The following is a 17,847-nucleotide window of genomic DNA, read 5'->3' as shown; positions in this document are numbered from 1 at the left end:
TTTTTTAATTATGTGTTTACACACAGACATATCGGAATAAGTGGGGGTGTGGGGGGGCTGTAATTACTCTCCTTTAAAGGCCAACTGAACTTGCATATATAAATTCCATATGTGTAAGCTGCCATCTTGAATGAAGATAAAGTAGCTATTAGGAATCGTTTTATGAATTATTTTGGCTACATTTTCATATAACCATTAGCTGCAGCCGCACATTAAGGCTTGGCAGGCCACATAATGTTCGATTCAACCAAATGAAAGTTGATACAACGGGTTCATTAGAAACAGTTTTGGAACAATCAGGGAAACTGACATGAAACTTTACCTATATAATTATCCATTGGTCACACATACAATAAATAGTTTGTGTCTTTTAAACATCACGAAACTGAGAAAATCCCGACCATGATCATCACCAAACGAGGTCACAGAAGAGCAGACTGGTCTGAGTTAACAGAAAGACTAGGTTAGCCATGACAAGCGCACAACTGTGAGCAGAGAAGCATCTTGGGATGCATGAGCTGGAGGCAGATGGACCAGAACAGCAGAAGTAAAACTGGTTCCAATCCTGTCGGCCAAGAACAGAAATCTGGGGCTTTGGTGGGCACAGGCTTAGCAAAACTGGACAGTTGAAGGCTGGAAAAACAGAATCTGGCAGAAAACACAGCACTGCTGCTCAGTTTTTATGTTATTCCTGTATCAGATGTGTTCATCCAATCAGGAGTTATGAAGGAGCGAGCATGTTGTTGGGGTGAAATACAACGATTCTAAAGGACCAGCGGGGAAAACACTTGGTTTCTTTTGGATTTTTTGCTCTCATTTTCCTTTAAAAATGTTTGACTTCTCTTACAAAACAAAAACGAAACAGCCTGTTCCTGTTCTAATAATTTTAATTCCAGTAATGTTTTCAATCCAAAAACAGAAATTATAGTACCAGCCAAAAGCAAAGGAATAAAAACAAAAAATCATATGGGTAATACCAAGTACCCCCAGTCTCAATCGGCTGATGGATCAGGTTTTTGAATCACTGGGGTACTAAAAATGGATCTATCTTGAGTAGCAATAGCTAGAAATAGTCATTTCCTGCATGACTTAATCCATCTGGTCCATTATTCTTTTCAAGATTGCTTCACATAATCAAGGTTTTTTGGTCATTCATGTATGTATAGACCACAACATTTCAGTTGGGCTGAGGTCTGCATTAATCCTTGATTGTTTTTCTGTCAGACGGGTGATCTCACATTTGCATCTAGAATATTTCGGTAAACAATAACAACACATTTATTTATATATATATATATATATATATATATATATATATATATATATATATATATATATATATATATATATATATATATATATATATGTACTTCTGCACAACTGCTGATGGTAATTTAATTCAAGGTTGACAGTTATTAAAACCCTGGCTGTAACTTGTGGAAGCAACAATGGGGTACTTGGTATTTCCCTTTTTTTCTTTTTGGCTACATTAAAAAAAAAATAATAATAATAATAATAAATGCAATGGAAAAAAAAGGTCATGGTTTGTCTGTTTTTTAAAGGATAGGATTAAAACAGTTGACAACTGGCACATTAGGAGAACAACGTTAAATATTGAGGGTGCAGGGATGCTTCTTCAGTTTCATTTTTGTTTTTACTATGTATTGTCTCTCCTCCTTTAGACTTACTCTTCTTTCTGCGGTCTCTGCCCTTAATATGCCACATCAGCTGGTCTTTTATGTAAACAATTGTCCTGTTGTCATGGCTACTCAAAAACAGATGTGAGAGTGCCAGAATTACCAGTGGAAATCCATTGAGCTGTGTAGCATTCAACGCAGCAAGAAAAACATTTCAAAAATCAGCTTTTCAAAGGAAAAACATCAGTAGAAAATCTCAAGAAAATTAAAAGAAAAGAACAAAAAGAGCAGTGTTTCGCCAGCTCGCTGGCCCTTGTGCAACACCATGAGAGAACTCAAATATACTCAAGTATACTCAAAGAGTTTAATGATCCTCTTTGACTCATTTTTATTGGATTCTTCATTGTGGAATATCTATATAAATAGTAGTTTAAGTAGTTTGAAAAAGGCCTGTGTTTTGAGACATGCTTTAAATCGACCTACTATTATTGCTTTAAGGCACAACGGTAGAGCATGACAATGCTGTCTCACCTCAGTGTGTTTCAATTACAAAGCAGAACAAATGTAGCATTTTGACTGGGTAATGTGAATATTAAAGCGTACACCTGAGGGTTCACAGACCAAGTCTCTGTTTGAAGACACTGTTTACTTATTCAATACGCAGTAATTCTGGGAATGTATTCTAGCTGGAGGCTCAAACATACTGCTTATTTGTCCAATGAAGCGTCCGTATCCTGTCCACTGCGCCACCAGTGAAGCTCATTTGGCAAAGGCACGGTGCATTATTAGCTGGTAAATAAAGTGGCGTGAGGAGTGTGTGTGTGTGTATGTATGTGTGTGTGTGAGTGTGTGAGAGAGAGAGAGAGTGAGAGCAAGCTCAAGAGAGTTTTACTGGCCTTGAGTCTGTATTGTATTTAATAGACCTCTCTCCTCGGCCTCCTCTCAGTCCGGTCCAGCCTTGTCCTAATCAAACAATAACAGATACAGCCTGTCACCATCTGCTCTTATTACTGCTCCATCACCAGCTCTGTGTGCTCTCTCTGAATCCCAGCGTTGCTCTCTACCTCCAGCTGCACTTGTTTTCCTGTTATTCATGCAATGTATGCACAAGCACATTGTTATCTAAATACCAGAATGAACCTGATCCTCGGTGCCGAAGTAAATGTAGTTATCAGCCATTTAGAAGCCAAACATTGTAGTTTTAGAGCATTCATTGTTAAAGAGTTAGATACGGATTATTTATGAGAAAAAGAGAAGCCCTTTTTGGCTGTTTCTCAGCATTCACACCCATTTAGTCTTCTACTCTTTATTTTAGAGCTAAGGTTGAGGCCTTTTGGCTTTAATGCCCAGTGTTTACCAGAATCAAACATAAACCCCACATACTCACTGTGGAGCACGGCGGTGGACCGGTAATGATCAGTGGGCGTTTGTGATTGTGTCGACCATGAGCTACGCTCTATACCAGCGTATTGCAATACTCAACAGAAATGCACAAACATCCCAAACTCACCATTAATCTAAGAGAGCGCTATAAAGAATATTTGTCCAGAATTCCTCAATACTGATGTTGGAGACTGAGGCCCCGTTTACACGGAGCAAAAACAGTGGCGTTTTCATGCGTTTTGGCCGTTCGTTTACACGAAAACGAAGCTCAAAGTCACCAAAAATGATCACTTCTGAAAACTCCGGCCAAAGTGGAGATTTTCAAAAACTCAGTTTTCACGTTTGCTCAATCGGAGAAACTGACATTTAGGCTTCAGAACGTCACATTATGCCACAGAAACGTCACCAGCATCATTTGTGCGACCTGTGTTTACAATTTGTTTGGCCACCGTCAATATTTTCTTGTATTTTACCTGTTTTATATTCTAAAGTCACACTTAAAAGTAACTCCACTTCTCTGTCACTCAAAACCAAAGACTCTCGTTCCGTCTTGGAAGTAACTGGCTGATTTATGGTTCCGCGTTACACCAACGCAGAGCCTACGGCGTAGGGTACGCGGCGACGCGCACCGTACGTACAGTAGGCTACGCCGTCGATTTAACGCAGAACCATATCATTCAGGCTTCACTGTTGACGTTTTTTTCCAGGATTCTGATTGGATAGCATGACTTTACGCTTCTCGTTACACTGCCCCCTGCAGGTTTGGATGCTCATAGCACCTTAACAGCGTATGTATGCGGGTTTGTGTAAACGAGGATATTTTTCAAAACGTAGAGGGGGAAATATCAGTTTTTGTAAATACCCGGCTCTGTGTAAACGTGGCCTGAAAATGTCTACAATATCAGTATTTCCCTTTTTCTAGATATTCATGGCAAAGATGATTTTCAAGCTATTGAATCATGGGTTGTGCTTCTTTCATGAGAAGCCTCTAAACTTTGAACTGGCAGAAGACGGACATTCCGGTTCACATGCCTTCAGATATTGGATTTGTTGCATCATGCGAGAACCTAAACTCTGTGCATCGAGTTGTGCAACTGTGCTGCAAGCTCCCACGCGCTTATTGATGCCATGACATGTTACAGAGATATGAACAGATGCAACAAACAAGTAAGTAAATAAGTAAACATGCCTATACACATGTTGAACAATGGGGATGACAGCCAATCACTGAGAGGCTGATCTAAAGAAGAACCAAAGCTAAATGTGCTATATAAATCTATTTGGTTATAAAAACAAAAAAGGGAGGAAAAAGGCAGGTTTGACACAACTTGGAAATAAAAAAGAATTTCAAACTAAAGAAATATTCAGTTCCCTTTAAGTTAATTCAACTCAATTTACTTCAGTTCGACTCAGTTCAGTCCAGTCAAAATTGGTTCAATATAGTTCCCTTTAGTTCAAATAATTCAATTTTGTTAAGTTGAATACTTTGGTAATCCCAGTGATATATTAGGTGCAAAGTTCCTCCGGTTTCTGTATGTTTTACTAAATGAATCTAAATGTAAAAACAGATCTTTGAAATTTCTGCAAAGTAGTGAATTCAGTGAGACCTCAAATTAATTCTGGACCTTTGACTTGAACGTTTTTTTCCCTTTGAATAGACTAGATAATGTTGATATTTCTGACACACAGGCTCTCCAGACTCAGTCATGTTATTTTCTTGCCTCTCCAATACGGTTATTATACTCAGAGTTATAATTTAAAGGTTCCAGAGAATTTTTTCTGCAGGACAAATGGATTTGGTTTCCCAGTAAAAATTCTAAGACAGCAAGGTGTCTGGGTTTTCTGAGGAGACTGGGGTTTGTTTGCCGTCTGCTGTTGTTACGTGTCCCGCATTAATGTGTGACTTGTATCCTTTTTCTGTTCATTTAAGTTTAGGCAGCAGTTCTTGGATTTAAAAATGTATTTTTTTTCATAGTTTGCCAAGGTGGCAGCCCCAGCAATATGACCTTAAAGAAAAGTCGGGTATCTCATAATTTCATTCTTTTCCTTTAAAACTAGTGCAGTTGTGAACTGGAGACAAACACTGTCTGATGACACGATGACTCTGAACTCTTTCACTTCTTTCATTTCTCTCGCTTCGCCATTTCTTCCTCTGCTAGAATTTATTGGTCATTTTCCTTCCCTCTCGTCGTCTCGCCAGCTCACTTCCAGCAGTGCCATCTCAGCAGGCTTACGCTTCCGCCTTCAGGCCCAGCCATAACAATAGCCATTAAAGGACGTGTGAGTGCCGAGCTGCAGGCCATGTCATCCATCCTGCGGACCGGCCTGGCACTGCCACCGCCAGTCCTATTGCGCTGATGGTTTTATATCACATTGAGTGAGTGCTCGTGTGGCTGACCAACTGATATATGATCTCATTATATTGCTTGATGGCTGTGGTCAAGCTGGGTGATTATACTGCTGATAAACCACAGCCAACGAGGGAGCCGATAGGCTGACTGCTCATTAGGACGTGTATTGATCAGGGGCATTGCTTCTCTGCACGTTGGTGGACATTTGTGTTTTGGCCGGGGATGTGGCATGCACCACCTTTTTTAAAAACATAATACTGTTGGTCACATACGACCACAGATGAAAAACAGTATGGAACCCTTTGACCATGCCTTTAATCATTGATGAAAAATTAAGGCATAAATGAGGAAAAAAGAAACTTGTAGGCAATCCTGAGTACCGCCATGATTCATTAGGTTGTAGCTTGACCATTAGCCGCTATAACTGTATGACTTTATCACCCTCTCCACTCAGTGTGGATACATTTGGGTTCATTCTTCTTTATAACACTACTGCTCTTCATTGAGGTCATGGACATTCATTGATGCACAGATTTGTCAAGGTTATTTTTCAGCCATTGTTGAGATCTGCTCACGTTCTTTAGATCATTACCCCCATGCATGGCTTGTTTTCCACACAGTTTCACCCGCCAGACAGATATGCTCACATTTGCCTCAAGGATAATTCCCCCACTACTGGATTGATTTGGTTTTCTCCAAACATGGCACAACTATACGATAAGGAATAAAGGCCAGACGGCTCCTCTTTGGGCTCATCTGTTCATTGGACATTGTTCCAGAAGTCTTTTGGTTCATTTAGTTGTACCATTCTTTTTTCACAGAGAAGATAATTTACTCCTGATGGTCAAACTGTACTTGTTTAATTTTCCAACTGTGTAAGGGAGTCAAAAGCCACTCTATCTAACAATACCACTTCTGACCACATGGGGGCGTATAGATCTGCTATGTTGACAGACGAGTCAATGCTGTGCTCTAATGAGGAAGGATAGTCCGACACTAGAAAGACACTTTGTTGTTTCCATGTGGTGAGAAGTTATATTACTACATATAGTGTCTTTAATGTTTGACATCCACAGTGAGGTCTGAAGGGTTTAAGATGTAGGTGTTGGGTTCTCTTCATCAGTATTATACCAGCCGATGTTGGGGTTCATTTTTATTCATTTTTGTTGTATTTGTACACGACTATATGTACTAATAATTCCATATTTATACATTTGGGGTGCACATATCTGCACGCGTTAGTTCCCTGAGATATTCACTGAATGTTGCACATGAATTTGCGTGCAAATCTGTGTGTGGCTCTGCTGCAGGTGCCAGCTCCCGCTCTTTATATTTAGTAGCCTGTGCTTTGCCGAGCGGCTAGTGGTAAGACGGGTGACCCGGCCAGCTGCTGGGATGCTGTTCGGTGTCAGCTGTGACTGGCAGGGAAGCAGCACGGAGGAGGCTTGTCAAAGCCATGAATTGGATTTGTTTTGTGTGTGCACAGCTGGTGAGCTGTTCCTCTTTGTCGGCTGTGATAGCAGCTGACACCAGACTGTGATTAGCCCAGTAGTGGGCACACTGAGGTCCACAGTGGCAACTGCCAGCTCCGACAGAACTCTGCACTTCTGCATTTATTTGCTCATAAATGGATGTGTGTGTAAAACTCCTAATTATCTGGACAGGACAGTCCCTGCTAACTGCCTTTTTTATTTCCAATTAATTCTGGTCACCTTATGCTGACATGGTTTTAAATTATTAGTCTTAATAGAGTGGAAACAGTTTCAATCTGCTGTTTTTGTTTAAATGGTGGTGATGGTAAAGGCACACTTGTTACAACCAAAAACGTAATAACTGCCAATAATGTAATAATTTTGGCCATTTAAAATGTAATAAAGCCAATAGTGTAATAATGTGCCAATAATGTAATAAAACTTTTGAGTCAATAATGTAATAACTTTTTGCCGATAATGTAATAATTTTGTAATAATTTTTTAATACCAGGCCAATAACGTAATAACCAGCCAATAATGTAATGCCTTATTACATTATCGGCAAAAAGTTATTACGTTATTGGCTCAAAAGTTTTATTACATTATTGGCACATTATTACACTATTGGCCTTATTACATTTGAAATGGCCAAAATGATTACGTTATTGGCAGTTATTACGTTATTGGCCATTATTATGTTTTTGGTTGTAACACACACTATGTAGCCCTATGTTTTTTTTTAAGTGTAAATATTACATATAGCAGCTTTAAAACAGTTTTGTCTGAAGGAAAAGCAAGGCTTGTTTGCTGCTGTGACAAATTATTCTCGTAGTTTTGGCTTTATGAGGATTTTTTTTTTCGAAAAATGCGCATGTTAACTTAATTTAATATATTTTTTTAATACATTTTTCCTGTCCTTCACATGGTCTTTTGAGGATGAAGGATTTTCCCTGGACTCTGAATATTTCATCTCACTAAACCAGACTTTATATAAGGTTTATTTTCAGCGTTCTCAAACACAGCTTCATGTTTTTACACGTCCAAGTGTTAAAGGTCTCCAGATTTCATAACTCTGATAAAATATCAACAAAGTCACCTGAGACTCGCTGTCTTTCTGAGCCCAGCTCTGTCCCCTGTTTCTCTTTCCTGGTGGCATCTTCTTGAAACATTTTGTCACTTTGTTTTCATGAAAACTGAAAATATTTTATTCATCTATGAAAGTTTTGCAGGAGATCTGTTTATTTAAATTTTTTTTCCCACATTGTCATTTAAGAAATATGTCATTGGTTGTTAGGATGCAACAGACATTTTTCCAGCTTTTTCTGGTTCCAGCAATCTTCTGATTGCTGACGTTCATACTCTGGTTTGGATTCTGACTTGAACACGTGTGGCTGAATTTCTGGACTTGTCATTGGACTTCAGACTGACCAGATCCAGCCTGCAGCCTCTCACTATGAACAGCGTTTGTGTGGAGACGATCTCCACACTGCAAAAACTCAAAATCTTAACAAGAATATTTGTCTTATTTCTAGTTAAAATGTCTCATTTTTAGTAAAAAAAAATCCCATTACACTTAAAATAAGATTCATCAATGGACAAAACAACAATTTTCACCTGTTTCAAGTAGATTTTCAATTAAAATAAGTAGAAAAATCTGCCAGTGGAACAAGATTTTTTTGCTTGTAATGAGAGGATAAATCTTGTTCCACTGGCAGATTTTTCTACTTATTTCAAGTGAAAATTTACTTGAAACAGGTGAAAATTGTCAAATAAGTTATTTTTCTGGGGATGACTCTTGTTTTAAGTGTAATGAGATTTTTTGACTAAAAATTCAACATTTTAATTAGAAATAAGACAAATATTCTTGTTAAGATTTTGAGTTTTTGCAGTGCACCTTCAGGTTTCTGGGTCTACCTGGATGACAACCTGTCGTGGAAAACTAATACCACTGCCCTGAGAAACACGGCACCGCAGCGACTTTTCTTCCTGATGCTCGTCAGGAAATACAATCTAGCTGAAGGGCTGCTGGTCCTGCTACAGGAGCTGCTTGGAGAGGCGTGCTGCATCTCTGCAGGGCACCCTCGCCGCTCAGCAGCAGGAGGACAGGAGAGCCCTCAGGAAGGTCATAAACAACCCCTCAGAAATCACTGGCTGCTCACCGTCCTGCGTGTCTGACACTTTTAGCACGAGGTGTCAGAGCAGCAAACATCCTGACAGGACTATTGATCACGCGGCATCCTGGGCCTCCTGAAAAAATAGAACATTTCAAACAATTAGAAGACACTTAATAACCAAGATAAGTGATTTCTGGATGACATCAAAGCCCTAACTCCTCATGGACATCATGTGAACCTTCTATGAAGACTGTTTTTATTTATTTCTTCTAAACGGTGGAGTCATGAGAGGGGTTAAAAATAGTTAGTTTCCTTTATTTAACCATGTAAAGACTCATTGAGATTAAAATCTCTTTTCCAAGAGTGACCTGACCAAAAGGGCAGCAGAAACAGTGTTACAACAGTGGAAAAAACAACAACAAACAGCAGTCACACACTATAATCAGGGACACAAATAACATACAACATAAACTCAGGAACACGACAGGTCCGTATAATGTCAAACTTTTCAGTACTATTCCATTAAAAACAATCGCATTGGCCAAGAAAGTTAGTTTCTCGATCATTTAAAAATGGTGTGGATTCGCTTGAAGAACCTCCAACCAATTAGAAAACACCTAAAACAGCACCTTATTTAAAGAAAGTCGTCCTCTTGAAATGAGTATTATCTCTAAAAAAAGAGCCGATGAAACATCTTACAGCCAATTAGGTTCAAAAGAATTTGGGGATTTCTCCATCTCCCCGACATGATCTGATTCAAAAACACAGAAAAGCTGAAGAAATCCTCCACACGCGGGATGAGACCTAAAACGAATATTGAAATGTTGTGATCTTCAGACCCTCAGGCAGCACGAAATAAAAAATAAATAAAAGAAAAAGTTTTTGTGATGGAAAAATAACTGCACAAACTTACTGCCGTTAACCACCGTCGATGACCCAAAAAACACATATAAACAAGATCCAGAGAAACTGAAGATGGATTTATGGAGTTCTGACCAACCAGAATCTGCAGTTATTTATGGAGTAATGAAGCCCACATGTTCGTGCTGGTCGTGCTGGAAGAGCTGAGAGCAAGTTTTACGTCAGGTGTTATTTTGCTCCGTTGCAGTTTTATATTTTTCTGTTGATGGTCAAACACAATAGATTTACAAGTTTTGTAAAAAGAATTACTGCAGCATCTTCTTCTTAAAAATGCCCTATTTTCGCTCTTGTGTGAGAAGGGTGTGAGACATGTGTTTGTTTCGTTTTGTTTTTATTTTAGACATGCCACACCAAGGCAGGCGTTATATACTATTCTTTTAGTTTTCAAATCAGCTTTAAAACAATTTGATTCAAGTGTGTTGATCTTTTGTTGGCATCACATTTCATTTACGTAAGCGATGTTCTGGGCTTCTATATTTATGACATCTTTTATAAAACATTAGCTCTGTTAAAACTTTTGACTTCATATCACTTCTCAAAAGTGTTGAACCTTTTGAAAGAGAGAAGTGTTTGAACAGATGCTAACGTGTCACCCCTGTATTGTTTTACTCTGGCATAATTATACCGACAATTTGATTAATTTTCTATTAACATACGTAGCACTTGAGATATTCAGTCATTTTAAATTGGGTTTGTCATTTTTGAGCAGGAATCTCAAAGGTAGTGGTTGAAAAAGGACTATGCCCTATTGAGTGTGTTTTGCTATTTCGTCGTGTTGTCTTTGTATGTTTATATACACTACTTAGATATATGTATTATATTTATATCATAGTTATATTTATATCATAGTTATATTATATTTATATCATAGTTATATTATATTTATGATAGAGCTTACATCTGGTATTAAACGGGTTATTTTTGTAAAAATTATATACATTTATACAAATTAGTGTATAGTCTAAAAAGTAAATACAGACATATAATTTATGTTTAGTTGTGGAAAGGGGGTGGGATTAAATACGTTTATACTTCCCCCCCCCACTCCTTTTTGAACATGTAACTGAAATATACGTTTTGATGTTGTTTTTTTCTTTATGTGGTGGAATGCCCACTGGTATTTGTTTCTCTTATCTTTTCTTCTTGTTTTTTTTATACATGTTCGAAATAAACCAAACGAACGAACGAGACAGTAAGGGGATACTTAGTACTGCCCACGTGATCTTGTTTTTTTGTTTTTCTTTATTTAGCTTCATTTTTTTCTTTTTGGTTGTTAAATAAATAATTGCAAGGTGAAGAATAAAGCTGTGTTTAGCTAGTAATGAAACCCGCTATTTTGAGTTTGTATATTTTTATCAAAATGAAAATAAAAAACGGGATTACAAGAAGGGGGCACATGTTGTGCACTACTGTGTCTTAATCACACAGTACTCCATGTTGGTGAGATTAAACATGACCTCAGTAGGAACCTTCTAACCTCATTAATGTAATGCAATTTCCTCCCCATGTCATTAGCCAATTATCAAAAGTCCCGAAAGCTACTTGAAAAGGAGACATTTAACTTGAAATAAATGTCACAATCCCTGCAGGCATTCTCTGTCATTGTCCACAGTGTAAATGTTTGTGTGTGTCTCGTCTCAGCTGGTGGAGCCCCTGACCCCCAGTGGAACGGCCCCCAACCAGGCTCAGCTGCGCATCCTGAAGGAGACGGAGCTGAAGAGGGTCAAGATTCTTGGCTCGGGAGCCTTCGGAACAGTCTACAAGGTCAGCGAGTGTATCTGCATGCGTGACGTCCTGCTCGTGTGTGCGCCCGCATAATTGAACCCCCAAGCCTTATTCAAATGAGCGACCCGCGCGTCACAACTCAAGCACCTGGGAGCGAGCGGGGCGGTGGGAAACCGAGCTCCGGCAACAAGTCTATCCCGCTGCCCCCTCTCTTGTAGAACAACTCGGCTCCAGGTCCTAAACAATAAGCAGAGACATTTGCTTTGTAATGGCGCTACCTGACAGACGCGAGGTCAGGGCGGCTCAACAAGCTGGAACGGAAACTGCCCTTTGCTCGCCAACTTCACGCGCTAAATTATTCATCCCACCTCAAAAAGCCTCAGCAAACCCACCGCATAAATACTGCATTTTCTACCACCGGCTCCATATCCTTCTCCGTTTTAGTATTGATGTGCTGCTTTAATTTTATTCTGTATTCCATTTCATTTCAGATGTACACAATTTCTATCTCCTGTTCATGATCTGCAGCTCTTTGCATGTAGCACATTGTTAAATCCAAGCCCCGAACAGCAAATAAAATTGTTAGATAATTGTAGTGGAGGCTCTCCGGTGCACTTTTCCTGCATCGACCAACAGCATAAACACTGATCATTCAGCAAAATCACTACTGATCAGAAGCATCAGAGTCATAGCTGCATGCATCTATGTGTGTGTGAGTGTGTGTCTCTGGGCCTGGAGCATAGAGAAGTGATTTATTAGTAATTGATTGTATTTTTCAGGGCATCTGGGTCCCTGAAGGTGAGACGGTGAAGATCCCTGTTGCTATTAAAATCCTCAACGAGACCACTGGTCCGAAAGCCAACGTGGAGTTCATGGATGTGAGTATTTATACCTTAACTATTTGTGTCTATTTGTATTCATGCCGGCGCGTCTGAGCTGTAAAGTCCTGCCAGAGAGAGCGCCGGGCCTGTCACTTTGTGGAATTGTATATTTGGCGGTAAATTCTTATGAGAGTACCATCTCAGTTAGGGCTTGTAATAAATTGGACTCAACCGCGCTGTACAGCGGGGTGTGTATTGAACAGCACTCCATTAAAAACAGCACTGGTTTATGAGTTATGGCTTTACTGGATACCAGGAGTGACGGAGGAGAGGAGAAGGGAGAAAAACTATGGGGCTTTTTCCGAGTTTTACTACCTTAGTTCTGTTGTTTTTTTATCTGCTCTCTCCCTTCTCCACCACTGGCTTTGGCTACAGTTTGTCTCTTGTGAGATTCTGCACAATTGAGATGAAAGTCATGTACTCCTCATGACCCTGTGAACTTCAGGCTTAGTTAAATCAATGAAGGCAAAGTCTCAAGAATTGAAAAATTACAGGTCAGGCCAAATTATTGGGTTCATAATGCTTTGAATATTCTCAGTTGGGGACTGGTTTAACCCTTTCCATGGGACTTCAGTAATCACAGGTGTTTAACAGCCATCCTCTTGTAATGCAGCATAATGCAGTTTGTGTTTCCCTAAATAAGCAAGACTTTGCCTTCAGAGATGCGGAAACTACCCATGCATGATAAGTTGGTGCTTTTTCTGTAGTTCTTGATATGTGTACGTTTTTCTATGCGTGGTGGAGTTGATTCACATTTTTTATTACATGGAGGGGTCCGATTGCAAAGACAAACAAAGGTTTTCCTGGAGTCTTGATGAATCTATGCCGTCTAGTAGGGCTGGGCGATATATCGAGATTTTAATATATATCGATATATTTTCAAACACGATATGGTACGAGACAATATCGTTTATATCGATTTAAAAAAAAAAAAAAAAAACATTTTTTTTTTTTTTACATTTTTTTTTTTAATGATTTTGATATAGCTTATTTTGTGACAAATTGACTTGAATGTTTTATTTGAGATTTGCACAAATGTTTTGTTATTTGCACAACTGGCAACCTCAGTGGAAAAGTCTGCCTGTTACTGTCTACATTGTATTAATTGCACAGTGTATTTTAATTTAATTGTTATGCAGGAAAGGGATATTTGTTTTATTTTATTCAAGAAGCATTTTTATTCTATATATGCAGGCCGTTTATTTTTATTTCATTTGTTTTATACATTTTGATATTGTGCAGACCTCTGTTAATAAAGGTACCTGTGTGACATTTGGCACGAGGTTTTGTATTAAAACTGACTGTTTTTTTAAGGGTTTGCCTCAGAAAAAAATTAAGCTAACAGAGATGCTATGCTATAATGGAAACCCCAATTAAGGCACAGAAAAAATATCGAGATATATATCGAGTATCGCCATTTAGCTAGAAAATATCGAGATATGACTTTTGGTCCATATCGCCCAGCCCTACCGTCTACTGAAAAATGGTGGCCCGACAATCACATCCGTTCAGTGCCAGAGATGCAGTGATTACAAGTTTCTTGACTGATTTTATTTTATTTTTAAAGCTATTATCAACTGGAAAGAGTAACAGTCAACCAGTGAAAGAGAGCAGAGACTGCAGGTTGTGTGCTCTATTCACTTTATGTTTAGCTTCTCAGCTGGCATTAGTTTCTCCACTTTTGGGACAAAAGTGGGTTTCCTTTAGTGAGGACTCAAACATGGTGCAATGTGTTCATTACAAGGAGCAGCCGAGGATTTTCAGGAACTTATAAAGAGGAGAAACAACATCCAGCCATGGTACTTCAGCATGGCCTTAAAGGAGCTTGAGGCTCCTTTTAAGAAATGAGACTCTCTAGCGCCACCCTTCACCACGACGGCCGTTGGGGGTACTGCAGCCAACAGTGAAGCCGGCACGGGAGAACGGGGAGAACGCACATGCAGCGTCATGTGACGTCACATCCGCAGGACAGCGCGGGAAATTCGGGACCGAATTGCAGCACATTTTGCAGCACACAGCCTGTTCAAGGCAAAGGAGAGATACACTAGAGGGCTCATTCTTTTGGGTTTGGAACGCTTCATCTGACATTATTACTAGAAAACTTAAAATGTATATGGATTTTTTTCATAAATCCTGCCACAATCCGGCCTCAAGCTCCTTTAAGGTGCCGTTGACTCAGTACTTGAATATGTTCAACTATCTTGATGTCCCTTTGAGAACGAATCATCTCAGTATGCAAACAGAAATGTATTAACCATCTCAGCTCTTTCTGTGTTGATTATGGCTTTCTATTTTGGTCTTTTTCTCTTGTTCTTTGCCATCTTGTTTTTTGCTTCTTTTTTTTTGGCAGTTGGAAAACAGTGAAAGTAGTTTGCTGTTGGTGGATCCTACCGGGTACATCGCTGTACAAATACAAACACAACAGCTGAGAAAGACTTGGGAGCTGCTACAGGTTCAGCCTCTTGGTTTTACACTGTAACGCCACTAATGGAAACCCCCAGGTCTAAGCTGTCTTCAGCATCGGATTATCACTGCTGCGCCAAATGTTTTGGTTGTTGCTCTTCTACAGGTTTTAGTTTTTTTTACTTTACCTTGCAAGATGTACAAATTGCTTTCTTTGGGTATTGTGTACTCACAGTTGGATAATTCCACATTGAAAATATACTTCTTGGTCCCCGTAGGTGTGTTTCGATTGCTCTTGAAATTGTGCAGATAGAAATTGCAAATGAAAAAGTGCACCCAATGGAACCAGCATTTTGGTGGAAACTCATGATTTGCACAACTGTGTTCATGTTCAGATGGAGGTGTGATTTTAAAAAGGAATAGTTTGAAAAACAGTCACATTACGTAATGGGTCATGTTCACTTTTCTGTAGTGACTAACAGCTTTGAGAGTGAGATAGTAGGCGTTACTGTCTCACATAACTCATCCAAAGTTGTGTGAGTCGTGCTGAAGTTTAAAGTCTGCTCCTTTTGCTTGGGAGCAGCACTATGCAAACACTGGCTTGTGGCCTCGTTGTAACTATAATGAACTTCCAGAAAGGAGAAAATATCCCTTTGTCTCATCCTAAGCATATTAAAAGGACACACAGTAATTTTTGCCATCAAGATTTATCAACATTTTGAAATATAACTTGAGTTTTACAGCATGGTGTCATGCACAATACCCAACTCTTTGCAATCAGGCATTAGATCACACTTATCCACCTAGTCAGGCGTCCAAGAGATGCACACACTATCTCTTCTGGTTCCTCTCAAAGTGGAGCAGGAGCAACTGTCCTCTGAGTGCCCTCTAAATGCTGGAGTTCCTCACTCGCTATCAAAAGGACGAACCAGCCACCCTGCACAAATGCATTTCCATCACTTGTATCAACGATCTTATTGTTCTGGTCCCTACCCAGAGTTTGTGACCATAGATGAGAGTCAGCACGTTAATCAGCCAGGAAACAGAGCGCCTCGCCCCTTTGGCTCCACCTAGGAATGGGCGATATTTTACCGTTCACGATTTACCGTAAAAAAAATTCCCCACGGTAAGAATTTGTCACCTCGCGGTAAAAACAATAAATTCCTGTTGATGATGTTTTTGTGTAAAGCTGATTTATGGTTCTGCGTTAAATCGATACGTGTGTGAAGGAAGGAAGGAAGGAAGGAAGGAAGGAAGGAAGGAAGGAAGGAAGGAAGGAAGGAAGGAAGGAAGGAAGGAAGGAAGGAAGGAAGGAAGGAAGGAAGGAAGGAAGGAAGGAAGGAAGGAAGGAAGGAAGGAAGGAAGGAAGGAAGGAAGGAAGGAAGGAAGGAAGGAAGGAAGGAAGGAAGGAAGGAAGGAAGGAAGGAAGGAAGGAAGGAAGGAAGGAAGGAAGGAAGGAAGGAAGGAAGGAAGGAAGGAAGGAAGGAAGGAAGGAAGGAAGGAAGGAAGGAAGGAAGGAAGGAAGGAAGGAAGGAAGGAAGGAAGGAAGGAAGGAAGGAAGGAAGGAAGGAAGGAAGGAAGGAAGGAAGGAAGGAAGGAAGGAAGGAAGGAAGGAAGGAAGGAAGGAAGGAAGGAAGGAAGGAAGGAAGGAAGGAAGGAAGGAAGGAAGGAAGGAAGGAAGGAAGGAAGGAAGGAAGGAAGGAAGGAAGGAAGGAAGGAAGGAAGGAAGGAAGGAAGGAAGGAAGGAAGGAAGGAAGGAAGGAAGGAAGGAAGGAAGGAAGGAAGGAAGGAAGGAAGGAAGGAAGGAAGGAAGGAAGGAAGGAAGGAAGGAAGGAAGGAAGGAAGGAAGGAAGGAAGGAAGGAAGGAAGGAAGGAAGGAAGGAAGGAAGGAAGGAAGGAAGGAAGGAAGGAAGGAAGGAAGGAAGGAGAGAGAGAGAGATATACATTTTTTAGGTCCATACCGCCCATCCCTAGCTCTACCGTCTCTTCACCAGAACAGACTGGTCCAGATTCCAAATTTGATGCTGCACAGATGTGATTTCCCACTGACTTCCCTCACTCATCAACAACCTGGATACTTAAGCTCATCCAATTGAGGCAGCACCTCAATCCCAACACCGAGAGGGCATTTCACCCTCTTCAGACCGAGAACTACGGTCTCAGGTTTAGAAGAGCTGATTCTCATCCCCGCTGCTTCCCACTTGTCTCTGAGCTGCTCCAATATGAGCTAGAAATTGCATCTCAATGACACCAACCTGGACCAGACTGGAACGGAGATGCTGATTCTCATAAGTGTTGATGCTATTTACACACTTCAGACAAACTTTTTGGTTGTTGCTTTTAGCTCTCATGTTACTAACCTGCTGCCAGCATCAGTTGTGAGGATTTTCTGCATTTCTCTATCACCCATCAGTAAATAAATCTGGTAATGGCGCTATTTTGGTATGGTTCTTGGATGAGTTGGTAGAACTGAGGTGACAACGAGGGACGGTGGTGTTGACATCGAGCAGCTTTTCAGTGGCTTAACAAAGCACACAAAGAAGCTCTCATTAAAAAAGTAATATGTTGGGACTCTGTTGACATGACAACTATTGTGAGACTACTTTGTAGGGTCTAATTATGGGCTGGTGAGGGGAGAACATTCACACATGTGGACCTGGCACTTGCAAAGCACGGGAGAATGCTGTGGCAACAGCGTTAATGGGACACTTCATAATACTAAAATCTATGCCAGTAACCAGCCCACTGTTCACTAAAGCACACACTAAATTATGGTTTTCTGCAACAACATTTTTTTGTTGCAATATTATCTCTCTGGTTTCCTCTCTCTACAACTTTCATCTTTGTCCTACCTCTTCCTTTTCCTCTCTCCGTTTCTCCCAGCGGGGGCCTCCGTCCATCCAGAGCCAATATGCTCCGTCTGCTGGCTTGTTAAACAGCAATCTAAAGGCAGGCTCACG

The 17,847-nt window shown here is 40.1% G+C and overlaps 1 protein-coding gene across 1 annotated transcript in view; it reads left to right on the top strand.

Moving 5' to 3' along the window:
- LOC133424882 (receptor tyrosine-protein kinase erbB-4-like) overlaps positions 1-17,847 on the top strand; it is a 382,181-nt gene that overhangs the window by 299,039 nt on the left and 65,295 nt on the right. Inside the window, exons 18-19 of the mRNA XM_061715451.1 lie at positions 11,520-11,642; positions 12,383-12,481. Of these exons, the coding sequence (XP_061571435.1) occupies positions 11,520-11,642; positions 12,383-12,481 (222 nt within the window). The remainder of the gene's footprint in view (positions 1-11,519; positions 11,643-12,382; positions 12,482-17,847) is intronic.

The sequence above is a fragment of the Cololabis saira genome, chromosome 24, assembly GCF_033807715.1.
Source record: "Cololabis saira isolate AMF1-May2022 chromosome 24, fColSai1.1, whole genome shotgun sequence".
In the NCBI taxonomy this organism is placed as follows: domain Eukaryota; kingdom Metazoa; phylum Chordata; class Actinopteri; order Beloniformes; family Belonidae; genus Cololabis; species Cololabis saira.
Note: the sequence above shows the minus strand (reverse complement) of the source record. Positions and strands in the feature narration are given on the sequence as shown.